Here is a 14,948-nt window from a genome sequence, read left to right on the forward strand (position 1 = left end):
GTTCAAGAATTACATGTACCAGAGCCAAACAAAAGAACGAAGAAATTGTTACAGAGAGAAGCTACAAGATTTACAGTTTGCAGGACAAAAAAAAATGTTGCACATTTCAATCAAAAAGTGTGCTCAAGAGAACTTTATATTAAATCTCCTGTTCTTACTCATCTGCTCTCCTCTCAAAGACAGAGTCTCTTAGTTAGAGGTTCTGATTACCATAGAATCTAGATACTGATGATGTTGCATTAGGCAGAAGCCGGTCCGCTTATTAACCTTACCCAAAATATATTCAAAACATAATTTCAAGAGAGTTTCACAAAGCATTTTCTTCCAGCCATTTTATATTATATTTCAATTTCAACATGCTTATTCTAGACAAATTTTTCCCTTTGCTTCTCATCAAGTTTAGCTTAGTCATCTTTCAGCAATTCTCACAAAAATTTAATGATGCATGATGGAAGTACCATTGTTTCAGTGGTACTGCACAATTAAACAAAGTGCCTTGAGGCCAAAGTACATGATCTTATCCATGGGTGATGCAGATTTGGTAGCGTTTGCTAAGCACAAAGGTAGGATTATCATTTACGCTACCAGAGTACCACGACATAGAAAGTGTTTTCCAATCTTTAAGGAGCACAAATTCCATGCTTCACCAAATGCCCTCTTCCCTCCTCATCAGTCCTGCATTGCCTGATCTCTTCAGGAAACTACGGCTTATGTATTCTTGCTGTCTGCATGTATTTTCATCATTCTCCCCCACCTCCACTATTAAAGTTAACTTTGTAAAACTAGTTGGGACAATCATGACCAAACCAGAGAAAAGAAAAAAGAGGTCTTCATTATTAAAATCTCCCAAGCTCTATGAAAATAGGTACTTAGAGACTAAACTCTTGCCCACCACATTGAAGATAAACCGCAGCATAGGCTCAACCTTTATTAGAGTCTGAAGAATGTCTACAGTCAGAATGAAGACATAAATCTTTTTAGGGCTTCATTATCCATACTATTTAAATTGTTTTAAAATTAGAATTATGCTAGATTTCTATAAGGCAAATCTTAAATACTAAAAATGAATGTTAAGAGGACAACTGTGGAACAAAAACATTAAAAATGGATAATGAATCAACATATGCTATTAACTGCTTTGTTTCTTTCAGTTCTTAATCACAATTAAGGAAGACACAACAGAGAATCATTCTTAAAATATAAAATTCAATAGAAAACTGTGGGTGTTCAGATGCTCAATGGCAAACATTTACCATCCAACTGTTCTGCAGTTGTAATCAAGAGATTTTTCAGCAATTGATTAAGGATATTACTAAGAGTATCCTCCTAGATATCCATGTAGTTGCAACAAAAACTGAAGGTACTTATAACATCAGACACTGGGAAGGGAGAGACAAGAGGAATGACAGGGCAACCACTCTAAGGTAAGCTTTTTGTGTGATGACATCATTATGCTGCAAGTTGGCCTATCTGGTTACACCAGGTGAATACTGATCAGCTTTTCTTAACTGGACCCTTTGTTGTGATAAACAGTTCACTGTGTGATATGTGCAGGACTAAGTCTGGAAGAAAATGATGGTCATGAGTTTTGAAAAGTTACTTCCATAAATGACCACCACCTATACCTGAAAGTTATTTTTTAATGCAGATCTTTAAGTTCTGCAGAAGTAGTAGAAGCTGAATTATATCTTAAATGGTTACTTACTATAAATTAAGAGCTTTCTTTCCCTAACAATGCATTGCAATGCAGTAGCTGTTGTAAAGAAAGCAGTTAACATAGAGTAAAATGATGTTCTGCAGTGAAATCACATCTCATCCTAGTTCATTTTATTAACTTTCCTAGCTTTCCTGACAGAATGCTCTTTAATGCTATTATGACGATTCATGCTACCAATATAACTAAGGCTAAAACAATTTATCAAAACTTACTATTTTGCTCTATTTTTTTCAATTTAGTTATTTTCAAACTCAAAGGTTTTGTTATAAAGCCATCTTTGAGATCTTCACAATTCTACAAAGAAAAATATGAAAATATGCTTGGAAGCCTGCTTCAGGAAGTGTTATGTTTAGGAAACATTTAATGCAGTAGATTAACTCTCCAGTGGGTAAACTCTCCCACGTAAGTGAAAGATTAATCTTGCTCGGACTGATAACACTCAAGCTGTATGACATCCAGTCATCTTGATAGTGACAGGATCCGAACAGAGAGGATTAGTAATGATAGCAGTAATGGCATATGTATAAACTGATGGTACACTACCAGCAAAAACAGGAAGACCAGACACCACTGGATTCTCCAGTTTAAGAGTAGGCAACAGTAGCATTATTCTAAGCATGCAAAATTTTCACGCACACAAAACTAAACACACTTCGGGACAATGCTCAGTACCAAATTTAGTAAAATTCAGGAGAAATTAAATGCAGCGTGCCTATGCAGCTGATACCGGTTCCTAATCAAATGTGGTAGACTCGAAATCAGCTCTTCAGTAATGTAAATTATCCTTTTGAAAGTCTTTTTTGGAACCTTTTTAAGTTAACGTGTGAAGTTTTGCAGAAAATGTGTCACTTTTTCTTTGAACAAGTCTTTCTTTCATGGTACAGCACTATAAGGTAAATTATCTTTGAGGAACATAAAGCACACTCAAGTCATTCCTTTCTTTTGAATGTAGGACATCTGAAAATTGATGGAAATTTTATTGGCCTTGGGTCATAATGTTTAACTGGTTTATCTAATTTCATTCCAGAGCATTTACATAGTCATATAAATTTTTTTTCTTTCTAATCATAATCATCCTTTGACTTATTCTTATTAAGCTTATTATGCCTAGAAAAGTACAAGGAAAGGACAGCTAGATTTCTGCACCCAAAACTTCAAGGAGCAATTGCAACATATTTCTTGAGAATAAGTAATGTGAATTTACAAACACACGAATGCCACATTGAGAAGTTCGTTAAAATTAGAGCCAAGAGCTAATCCTCATAGATTAAGTTAGACCAGTTTTTTGAAATGCTGGTCTTGGATTTTTATCATCTCTGCAGATCAGAAAATGCAAATATGCCAGAGAAAGATTTAAAAAAAACAATGGTGATTTTTAGTTTTTATTATTGTTTTATCTGGAAAGATCTAAGGGCAATGGAAGAAGAATAATCACTTACGTCTGCTTATCAAAGTACTTAGAAGGCAAAAAAATATTCAAGCAAAATCTGCCTATGGCCAACTTTTTCTGACTTTGTGTCACATTTACTTTGAATAAATTTTGCCTTTTTATTATAAACTAGCAAGACATACATTTGTTATTTACTGTCATAGTGAGGTAAAATTGCCACAGGCAAACCTGCTAGACATGTGTCTTTTTAGAAAATACAAGAACGGGGCTGTTGAGTGAAAAGCAAGGAAGGACAGACTGGAATCCTGGAAAATTGCACAAAACAATGTTTTATCGTAATGACAGTTGTCACTGTCATTTTGCTTCTTCTCAGGGATGTTCAATATTTTCTTGATAAAATGGCAAAGACTGTTAAATAGATACATTTTTTTCCCCACTTCCGAAGCATTTTCCAGGACTTTTCTTTAAGTACATACAGCATGGCTTTTTTCTAACTACAGAGTATATTTAGCATACATACAATGGCAATCCCTGCCTAGTCTTTAAATGCAAGTTGTACCATGCTTCAACAGTAAGATACTAATAAACTTGGAGCAGATCACTATGCAAATTAAGTTCAAATGGAGTTTGTCATTGCTATAATCCCTTACGCATTTGTACTTACCTGCAGGTAAATATTTCAGCTGGTTGTTAGCCAAGCGAAGATGACGTAAAGATCTCAGGCGGCCAATCTCTGGACACACAATTTCGAGGGCATTATCACTTAGGTCCAGAAACTGCAGTTTAACGAGGGAGCCAATGGCTTGTGAGAGAACAGATTAAAACATGAATGTGACCCAACAGTAATGTTAAAATCTTAATAGGACTATGAGAGGATAAAAAGCCACAGTACCTAACACCTATCTCTGAGCAGATTTTGATGTATTAAAGCCGGTCTCACAACTGAATGACATAGTTTGTGGAAACGCTTATCTATCTAACACACAGTTCTGCTGGCAGTGAGACAGGGAGGGGAAAAAAAAAAAAGTGATGTACAGAACACTCCCATTTCTAGATTCGTCTCAGACGATTCTGCTCTGAAATCACTTTTTCCATTCCTTTGCTTTGAGTCTATCCGCTTTATGTATTCAGAAAGAGTTTAAACTACTTTCCTGAAGTTAGGCACATAACTCTACAATTAAGGCAAGGAAGAGAAACTACTACAAGTTCTTTACACTTTAGGTTTCAAATCTGTCATGATCTAAACCAGCAGACCATTCTGTGTGGGAGCTGGCTGAAAGCAGACGACACTCTGGATTTTTATTTCTGTAGAGGAGTGCCATTTAGCCTTTTGACTTTCTGCCATTAGAACTGAGGCAAATAGCATTTAGATGCATTTGATAATTCATTAAAAGAATTTAACATAGCATAAACAAGGATATTAGCAACTAAGAGCTACACTGGTATATTTTGCATGGAAATCTTTAACGTTTTATGGGAAAATAAAGGAAAAATAGGCCTCTTCAAAAAAGAAAAATGAATATTTTATGATTCCTGCCACTTATTGTGAGCTGGTAGATTACTTACCTTCAGGTACAACAACTATGTTATTTGAATGAAGGTACCTGGGGGGAGGAGAAAAAAAGCAGAGGACACCACCTGTTACCCTCAAGGACTTCTGCTACATAATCAGTTTGCAAAATATCCAATTTCAGACTGCAAGAACACCCTCAAAGCCATTCCTCTCTATGACCACAAAAGCTGTGGAAACTGTATAAACTGGCAATGGATAGATACTTAAGTTTCACTTAGACTATTAAATGACGAACATAAAAATAAAAGAGAATGACACACAATTATTTAAAACAAAACATTCACAATTACAATAATAATAATGGGCTCTAGTTTTGAAAGTCATTACATGAAAACAAAAAGGAAAAAGAATAAAGTAGACAGAATAACCAAAATGAACCATATTTGATGACCATGTTATTCCACACTAAATACTGGGTAAGAAAAGAAAAAAAGCCCAAACCCACACAAGTTATACAATTACGAACATCTTCCCCCCCACATAAACTCTTACACCTTTACTGACTGAAGAAACAAGCACATGATCTACCCACTCCAAGTGGGTTTTTCAAACCTAGAGTTCATTTTTCAAAAGAAAAACCCAATCTTACACATGGTCATTTGGGTAGTTAGTGAGGGTGGCTAGATCTCTAAGAAAGAATATTCGGCGCCCTCTGCTGGAGCACTTCCAGTACTACTAGTAACATAAAATCTATTCTTAGATGAACAAAATTTTCAAATATTGGTATCTGATTGTAAAGGTATACGGAGTAAACAATGTCCAATCGCCTAGGCACACACGGGAATTATTTGCACAGCATATTTTTTCCCCATTCTATTCAAACAGCATTTCCAAAAGTAGGAGCCTGTCTTTTCGGGGAGATAGAGGCAACACAAGGAAAAAGACATATGAACGTTTCAGCTGCATGCAATAACTAAGCCTTCTCTTTTTCTTTAAAAACTGCAGACATTTAAAGTTTACTAAAAATGTAACAAACATAAGGATAGCAGATATGTTTGTAGAAATCATTATATATAACCTCAGGTTGCGAATTCTCCTACTCATTTCAGCTGCAGCTCCTGAAAATACTTGTGAACTATTTCACTCAAGCTAAAAAGTATGTATTACAAGGATCTACACCTAGTATCCCAGCATGAGGGATATGATATACAAAGAAACACAAACAACAGTGACATTTTTAAAAACATATAGTGAAATTGTTAAGGATGTAACTTTCAGGAAAATGAAAGGAAATCAGTTAAGTTTGTCTCTCAAAATTTAAAGCTACCATAACAAATTATTCTTTAAATAATTATTTTGTGGTCTCTGTCAACAAAACACCTCTTATTGTCTGATCAAAACTTCACTTGTACTATTAGAGCTACACAAACCACAAGACCTCTGCCGTTCTCTCAAGACCTCCAGAATGTATGGGATAATGGTGGTACAACTAAGCTTGCTGAACCCCAAATAATTAAGTTTGACTCCTACAATTCAGTGTTTGTAAGAGATTATTTTAAACTGTAATTTATACAGGTTTTCCTAAAGGCACCATCAGATAACACAGAGATTTCCTGATGCCCCATGGCAAACCATTAAATACTAAGTATATCAAATACACAAATATTTATTTTACTGCTTCAGAGCATAAACATACTCTCAAGACTCAGGCATGATGAAACAAGACTGTCTCTTAAGGAAGTTGGAGACTGCAATGACCTACAAAACAGTTCAATTATACTGTGGTCGCGTGTACCAGAAAGGTATGGTTTCAAGGGCCAAATTAAGATGACAGGATCAGACAGCTGAATGCATTAGACTACTCAGATATACACCTCCTCCCATTTGGAGCTTTCCATTAAATAAACAGAATCAATGGTGCATCCCTTACTCAACTGAAAGTGAGCCAAATGAGTTATAAGGGGAAAGGAAGATGTCCCTTTTACACCCCCTGCTGCCAATCCTACCATACAAGGAAACCGTAACCTTACAAGAAAAGGGGAGGGAAGAAAACATTGACTCAGGGGCTTACAGTTTAAAATTAATTGCCGAAATAATACAGTTCATGTGACATCCATTCTTTGGACAAGATTGGATAAACTACTCTGCCTACAGCAATTATCATTAGTTATTACCCCTACTTGCTCATTCCTGCTCCGATTTGACAATCTGTGACTTGGTTCCAAAAAAACTTTTTACTACAATCAACAAGACTGAGATCATAATACCCCTGGTAGCTGGAGTGAAAATGAGCAACTAGGGATGGGCTGTTACTCTGGCTCTGTCACAACACTCTGACCATTGCATTTGGAGGTTCCAGTGCTTTATCAGGGTGACAACAGTCTACACAGGAGTTGGGGGGTATGTATTTTTTCCCTTAGCAGTGCAGACATTTGTGTAATAGTTCTTGATATAAAATAAACAATAAACTATTTAAAAAATTAACATGGGACTGAATAAATCTGGATATACCTCCTTTAAATAAACAAAAAACCCAAAATCCCAACAAAAAATTACCCTTTCTTGCCGTCCAAGAAAACCCTTCACACTTAAGAGGTAGATTATGTGCAAGCAATACATTCTAGAATTATTTTAAGATAAAATGTATCAGCATAATAAAAATATATTAGAACTCCTACACAAACTCACAATTCCACGAGGTTTGGAAGCTTCTGTGCAAGGTTTTCTGGCTGAAAAAGAGTTAGAAATTTTTTAGGTTTCAAAATAAAAAACAGACACACACATATTGTGTACCCAACTCATTTTAATAACCATACTAAGGCATGTCAGCAGCTAGTCACAGAAAAAATGGCAACAAGGAGCTTGCATACAATACCCTATCTCCACATCCCCACACGTTCTCCATCAGTGCAATCTGGGATATGTCAAGGGTGAGCAATTCACTACTGAAACAGAACTACAGCCTAGAAATGACATTAACATGTCCGCAAACAATGGTAGTCAGACTTCTGAGACTGAAAAGATGGATAACCAAACCTTACTTTTGAAAATAAATTCAAATAATTGAGTTAGTTGAAGCCAAGAGACAGCTAAGAAGCTGCAGCCCTTACAGACTTAAAGCAGAACAAGAACTATACAAGATGTCTAACCATAATGTATTTTATTTTGTAATGCTGCTAAACTGGGAAATGACCTACAAACTGTGTAGCTTAATCAATTACCACCAAGGCAGAAGTGCTGAATCCATCAAACTAGATTTCCATATTTACATATTAACATGCATATAATTTTCTAATTGCTAACTGATCCCTACCTGCAATTCTGTTTCTTGATGGCATTCATAACCATTAACATTTATCACAAAATCAGCTTCACAAGTTTCAGATGTCATGTTGGTAACCATACTCAAAATTATTCAAGGTTAAGACAGTTTTATTGCTTAAGAAATCTACTTTAAACATAGATATGTTTTATTGAAAAAAGTTTTTACAATATACATATATGCAGAAACAAATGTATTTTAAAAGCAGCTCGATCACACGGTTGATTTCCTGTTAAAAAAACCTAGCAATTTTCACTGTCATGTAAATTTAAGGTATATTACTATCTAAAATACTTAACTTTGTGTTTATAAATTTATTATGAAGAAATATGCTAACCCAAAAAAGTAATGTCATAATAATCGTATGTAGCAAACATGCCACATCCTAGATCTGAGTACAAAAAATAGTTTGTATGGAGCCACGAATGGGCTACGGAGCAGCAAATGATGGCTCAATAAATGAATCCCTTACATCAAAACCCAAGAAACAGGCTATAACTAATCAATTGTTGCCACCTACTGGAAGGTTTACTACAGTACAGCTATCTACTCGACAGAATTTTATTTGGTCAAAGAGAAAAGCTTAAGCTGGGAAAATATGCAAAGGCTGCAACATGCTCAAGAACAAGAAATTCAAGCTTTAATTTAAAAAATTATGAGGGAATGTGAAAAACACAAATTCACTGTCATCCTACACCGTTTATTAGAATAAGGATACTAACCTGAATCACAAACTATTTTCACATTATACATGAAGGTTATACTTTTATTCCTGCTTTAACTTCATATTGTGACAGAGCTAAACTCAGGAGAGAAATAACTTTCCAGTTTAGCAAGTCTATAATAGAAATTCTGCTTATCTTCTTGAGTGACACAGTAACAATGGGTCTGAGTCAAAGTTGTTCAATACAACATCCTACAATGAAATTAAGTTTAAAAAAAACCTATTCATGATCCATCAGTTGAAAGGTAAAACTAACTCTGGTCTCTATTGGTGACATGACAACAAACAGTGATGATAATGAATCATCAATTCTGCCACCAGTTTAGTGAAGCTTGCCTCGTCTTCACACCCACTGGACATTTTTCAAAAAGCAAACCTGCTGTTTTGTCTGAACAGAACAGCATTGCATATTCTGAGTTAGTAAATTAAGACCAACTGTTCTTTGATACAGGTAGATCATGTTTCAGACAGTGCCATCAAGGCAAACATGCATTTCCTTTTAATAGATGGGGAAATAGGATTACTGGAAGGCTACATGAGGAGAAGTTGTAAGACTTGATGCTGAGACATAGGTGTGCTATATAGCTTCTTGATCCATTCATTATGTCATAGCCCTCTATCATTTCCATCTTGCCAATGAAGACAAAAATGAAATATTTCTCAGGTAAAGTATATGTAAATTCTGTCAGCATAACTATTCCAACCGTTTTCATAGGAGCCATCTGTCAAGGACTAGAGTCATTTTAGAAGAGCAAAGAAGAACAAAAGCTGATTTAGTCAGCATTTTTCAGAACTCTGAAGGAATGAATTGGTGGGACAAAAGCACCATCTAACTTTAAAGAAATACACTGCAGATTTAGTTTTGATGATTGCTAATAATCCATATGCAATTTAAAGTATTTATTGCTAATGCTTATCACCTTGCATAGAATCAAAGGAGCACAAGAGAGCAACTCTTCCTTCAATAATCTATCTGTTTTTAACTATTCTCAGATAAGATTCCCCTCCCCACGCCCACAATAGAACTAACTTACTACTTCTTTACAGAAATTGAGAGTATTGCTTCTCCTGCCAGCAGCGGACACTAAAAATAAGCATTATGAAAGTACCGCTTTCTAAAAATACTGATGACTCCTGCTCTCCCCTATTCCTCCTCTTCTACCTTTTTCTTTTCTGTCTTCTCTTTTTGCAAAGGAATTAACCTAAATCTCTCAACATTCTTTCATTGGGCATGTTCCCTCAAAATCTCTTGTTGCTGCTTTCTAGCTTCTTTCCAATCTACCTAGGTTGTTCGTGAGTATGAAACTCCACTCAATCTTTGGTCCAGCTTATGCTTTAACAGTATCCAATAATTATTTCCTTCTGCTTTTAATGGAGATTGTGGAATGTTCTATGTTCAAAAAAAAAAAATCTGCCTTTTTTTTTAACACACTGATGACTTGATCTATTTTGGTCCACTATGACTTCCAACATCTATTCTGCTAACAGATGCTCAGTGAATAAGACCCAGGTTTTTTTGCCTGGTTCCTAGCTATAGTGCTATGCAATTGAATAAGATTCCACCAAATCATATTATGAGCAAGCTATCCTGATCATTTTGAATCCTAATGCTCTGCTTCACACTGTTTGCAAATCATTTTGCCTAGGTATGATCTACATTTTAAGTATTGTTTCAGTTCCTTTATCCCAGGCTTTAATTTCAAACAGTATTGGGCAAGAGCTGCCTCCCTCATTTGATACATCTTCTGTTGACAGTAACCACATGTAATTACTTTTATACCATCTTAGAAATCTATTGGCTGGTAGTATTAATAGGTACAGAGAGGAAAACAGAACTAAACTGTTACTTATGAGACTTTGTTTTGGTTTCTATTTTATAATTGCTTTAAAAACAAAACTATGATCTAACATACATGCAGAAAAATAATATGCAAAACTCTCCTTAATATAGTTTCATCTTTTGAGCAGTGCAAACTTCATGAACCTTCCTTACACCACTAAATAATCACTGAATTTCACAAAGTGTCAAAGCAGAACTGTTTACAGTCTTTGGTTAACTTTTAAGCAGCTTTAATTTGTAACCATGAATCCTATCCTCCCATTAAATTATTAAGCAAAGGACTCACCTAAAAAACACACAAAGCGCTAAAATAATTCTCTACCATACAAACTTAAGTGACTCATTCAAGATGAGGAAAAGGCATAAAATCTTAAGAATCCTGTCATCATTTGGCCCATGAAGTGAAACCTTTATTGAGGATTTCTAATGTATCATTGTCAAAGTTTTAAACACTATTCCTTAAACTGGAATACTGTACTTTTTCTAGGAAGTACTGAAAAACATACAGATTTGGTGACTTTTAAGTAGTCAGGCCCTCCAGCTCCTCTGTCATGGCTATTATTTTATTATCATACCATAGAAGAGCCCAGAAAAAAAAAAAAACAAACCAAAAAACTGAATTACTTGGAGACTTGAGCCTATTGACAGTGGCAAGTTTTGACTCTCTCTATAGAGAGTCTTACCAGCTCAGAATGTCTCACACAGTTATTTAACTACCCCACACTGAATTCTGAGGTCACAACATTTATTCATGGTGAGAATTTCTGGAGTTCAGGGAAAAACAACAAAACAGGAACAAACCACAACAGAAAAATCACACAACCTTGAAATTAACTTCTCCTGTCAACAGCAGCCCATAGACACAAGTTTTTGCTGGCATCTTAACAGCAAGCTTTGAATTAGACCCTGGGATTGACGATGCCTTTAAAATAAGGCACACGCCAAGGTTAAAGTTGTTTAGTGTAATGAAGGAATGTAGACTAGACTGCATAGTATCACCTGACAGTACAAAGGCCTGATCACTGATGTGAGCAAGATTTATAGCAGTTAAAAAAAAAAAAACCAAAACAACAAACCTCACAAGAAAACCCCCAGCAGATCTTCACAGAGCTTCAAAAGTGTAATCATAAAATGTCATAAACTTTCGTTTATTATTCTCTACATTACCTATGCAAGTTCAAACATAATACAATCAAATACTCATATTTCACAAAGGATGACATCGTTCAGGGTCAGGTTTGCTATAAGGTGGTCGGTTTTTTTTTTTAAATTATCATTTTTTTTCTGTTCCAAAAATCAGAATTCCTAAACATACAGACAGTAAACATTACAATAAAGAGGTTGTCGTACCAATGTGGTCAGGGAATTTCTTTTCATATAAAGTCTCTCCAAGTACTGCAGCCCCTCATCTTTCAGTAATTCCAAAGGAAAATGATGGAGATTTCGGTAATTTAAGAACAAGTTCTTGTGCCTTTCCAGCTTTGCCTCAGAGATTGTTTTACATAGTTCTGATGCCATGACTAATCCTGTTCCAAGCACCACATCTAGTGCATTGCATCTTCTGAAAGCAGACCCATTTCTAGGAGATAAAAAGAGGAAAAAAAAAAAGACATTATCAAGGTGTATGCTATGCATTCTTTTGTGGAGTTAGTTATTACATATTACCTGATAATTTATCTAAACACACTTGTTCCAGTTAATATATAAAGCACCCAGAACATCCACACCATAAGATATATTAGAAGCAAGTCTTTGACTATCTTCTGGATGAAGTTTTGGCATGTTATCGGACTGGCAATAACACGATCTTAAGGTATACGTAATGCTTTTTTTTTTCCCTTCCATTTTCAATGGACCTTTCAGATAATTTTGTCAAAGCTGCCACCACAAGAAAAAAAAAAAAAGTCCTCTCTACTAACCGTTATTGATATCCTACATCTATTCTGTGAAGTGTGCTAAAATAAGAAAAACGCACAATTTATTAGATGACTTATTCTCAGATGCTTAAAACACCCTTACGTAACTTTTAAGCCAGAATGACAAAAGGCAATGAAATTTTGTTAAGCTTTCCCATACAAAACTATCAGAAGAATTTATCAGTTGGAAGAGATATTGGGGATGGACACCCAGTAAGGCCATTTTAAAATAATAAACTAATATATGAGAAATCTGAAACTTACATCAAGAAAATTTATAGAGCTAAATGTGACAACAGATTTTCAGCTCTCTTTACTAAAAATAAAACCAGAAAGAACTAAATGTCAATCTTTAACTGACATTTTCAAAACCAGAAAACAGAAGTATGAAGACAAATTAAAAATTAACTTGTCTCTGAAACCAGACTTTATTTAGCTTATTTCTCATATGTAACCAAAATTCTAGTCATTATTATGTTGTCTAGATTTAGATAACAACAGTCTACATCTTTTCAACTGTCTCAGAAGTCAGGAGAACATAATAAATCCGGACTATTTATTAATTTAAAGTTACCAGTTTACTACAGAGTCATGTGTATAAATTGATTTCCATTAATGAAAGGCAAGGAATCGTAATTGCTTTCCACCAATAACATTTTCTATTTTAGTTCATTCCTTTACTGAAGGATTTCTAATCCTAATAGATAACGGAACTGAAGGTACAGAGTTAAAATCATGAATTCTATCTGATTATACAGTAGTTGTAAACAAAGTTCTTACCCAGCTGAAGACTGGTAACTGGACCATACATATAAATCAAGCTACTTTATCAGTTTCAGTAATTCCCTTGATTTGCAGATAAGCAGCTTTTACCAGTGACTTGTGTCTTTCTGGAAGAATACAGCATTTATTTTCTTAGAGTCCCACAAGCACAATTAACCACAGCTTGGGTGCAATAACCTGCACACCTTTTCAAGTGTTGAGTTATCCCCAATTGAAGCCATGCTAAGATCAGTTCTGCAAGCAAATGATTACCCTCTTGAGAATCCTATATAAGATTAGAAAGTATCCATCTAACTTTGGTAAAACAATATTTGTACAAGAACCACCATGGCTCTAACAGCTGCCTTCATTAGCTATCTTAAGAAGACAGGGCACACACACTGCTGGCCCTTGGCACCAGCAACATTAAAGCTCCCTTATTTCAGCAGATAAAGAAAATTAAATCATTACAACTCCAAATTCCACATCTGTGATCAGCATTAAAATAATTCAAGGAAAAGCATTAGACTTTTTAATGTGCATAGGCTGAAAGCATTTGAGCATTTACTGCTACAACGTAAGAAATTATAAAGGAAAGCTCATCTTTCCCTGAAGTATTTTTTTTTTAAATGAAAAGCTGTGAAGTCACAAAACACATACATAAATACCCAACAGCCTTCCAGTTTGTCCAGAGATACTTTTTAGGTGTCCTGCAATCACAAGCTTCTCTTCAGCGTTGTGACTCCATATACCAACTGGACCGCATTCAGCCATGGCACACATGAACACACACACGTGCAGGCCCACAAATGCGAAGTCCAGCTATAACGTACTATATTTTGGCTCCTACTTCAAAGAAAAACCCTCCTACTCCCGTCCACCACCAGCCAAATTTTTTCACTCTAAACGATGTTCTTCCAGAGATGAAGGAAAAAGGAATGCCAAAAAAGGAAGACACAACTAGGGTCTTTAAGGAAGGTAAAAAGGGAGGATGAGGACGGATAATTAATACACAGTGATTCCCTGTGAGGAGTCAGGTCATTCAGGGGAGAAAGCCGCCGTTTCACGGAAGATGAAGACGGCAATAAGCCTCCCCGAGCACAGGACAGGGAGGTGAGGACAGGGGAAGGTGTGCGAAGGGCTGACACCGGGAGGCCCAGGAGACCCGCAGACCCCCGGCCGAGTGGGACTGCTCGGGGGGAAAGAGCAGACAGGGACGGGTGAAAACTCGGAGGAGCCTCGGGGCAGGAGAGGACAAGGCTGTGAGGGGGAACTGCATGGAGACGTCCCGTCCCCGCCCCCCCCCGCTGCTACTGGGGCCTAAGGAACTGGGGGAGGCCGGTCTGTCACGGGTGGGTGCGTGGGAACCGGCCTGTCCCGGCTGTGGGGGAGCCGCCAGAGGCGGAGGCCTGTGAGGGCTGATGCGGCGGCGGGAGGCCGCCGCCACGGCTGAAGGGGGCCGGCGAAGGCTCACACCCCCTCACGGAGAGGGTAGAGCAAGGGGGGGAGGCACACAGACCCTGTCCCGCTCCCCGCCCGACGGTGGAAGAGTCACTCACCGGCGCCGCCACAGCGGCGGGGAGCTGCGACCGGCCGCGATCGGATCCGCCGGGCGCCGCCGCCGGCCCAAGCAGCCGGAGGCGGGGCGGGCCGCAGCCGCGCGAGACCACCACCAACACACACGACTCTCGCGAGAAGCCACCCAACCCCGCCTCCCGCCACAGCACCGCCGCCTCTTACCCAACCACAAGGCAATTGACCGCC

General features: G+C 37.1%; 1 protein-coding gene across 5 annotated transcripts in view; it reads right to left on the reverse strand.

The window, feature by feature from the left end:
• LRRC28 (leucine rich repeat containing 28) overlaps positions 1–14,880 on the reverse strand; it is a 57,913-nt gene extending 43,033 nt beyond the window's left edge. The window contains exons 1-6 of one of the 5 annotated variants that reach the window (XM_054213659.1): positions 13,845–14,445; positions 13,203–13,312; positions 11,857–12,085; positions 7,309–7,349; positions 4,674–4,711; positions 3,772–3,909 (exon numbers count right to left, since the gene is read on the reverse strand). In XM_054213659.1, the coding sequence (XP_054069634.1) occupies positions 3,772–3,909; positions 4,674–4,711; positions 7,309–7,349; positions 11,857–12,024 (385 nt within the window). In that variant the 5' untranslated portion in view covers positions 12,025–12,085; positions 13,203–13,312; positions 13,845–14,445. Of the gene's footprint in view, positions 1–3,771; positions 3,910–4,673; positions 4,712–7,308; positions 7,350–11,856; positions 12,086–13,202; positions 13,313–13,844; positions 14,452–14,743 lie in introns of those variants that run through there. The other 4 variants (XM_054213661.1, XM_054213660.1, XM_054213658.1 and 1 more) reach the window with 4 other exon arrangements.
• Between the last annotated feature and the right edge of the window lie 68 nt (positions 14,881–14,948).

This window comes from Rissa tridactyla, chromosome 9 (genome assembly GCF_028500815.1).
Source record: "Rissa tridactyla isolate bRisTri1 chromosome 9, bRisTri1.patW.cur.20221130, whole genome shotgun sequence".
In the NCBI taxonomy this organism is placed as follows: Eukaryota; Metazoa; Chordata; class Aves; order Charadriiformes; family Laridae; genus Rissa; species Rissa tridactyla.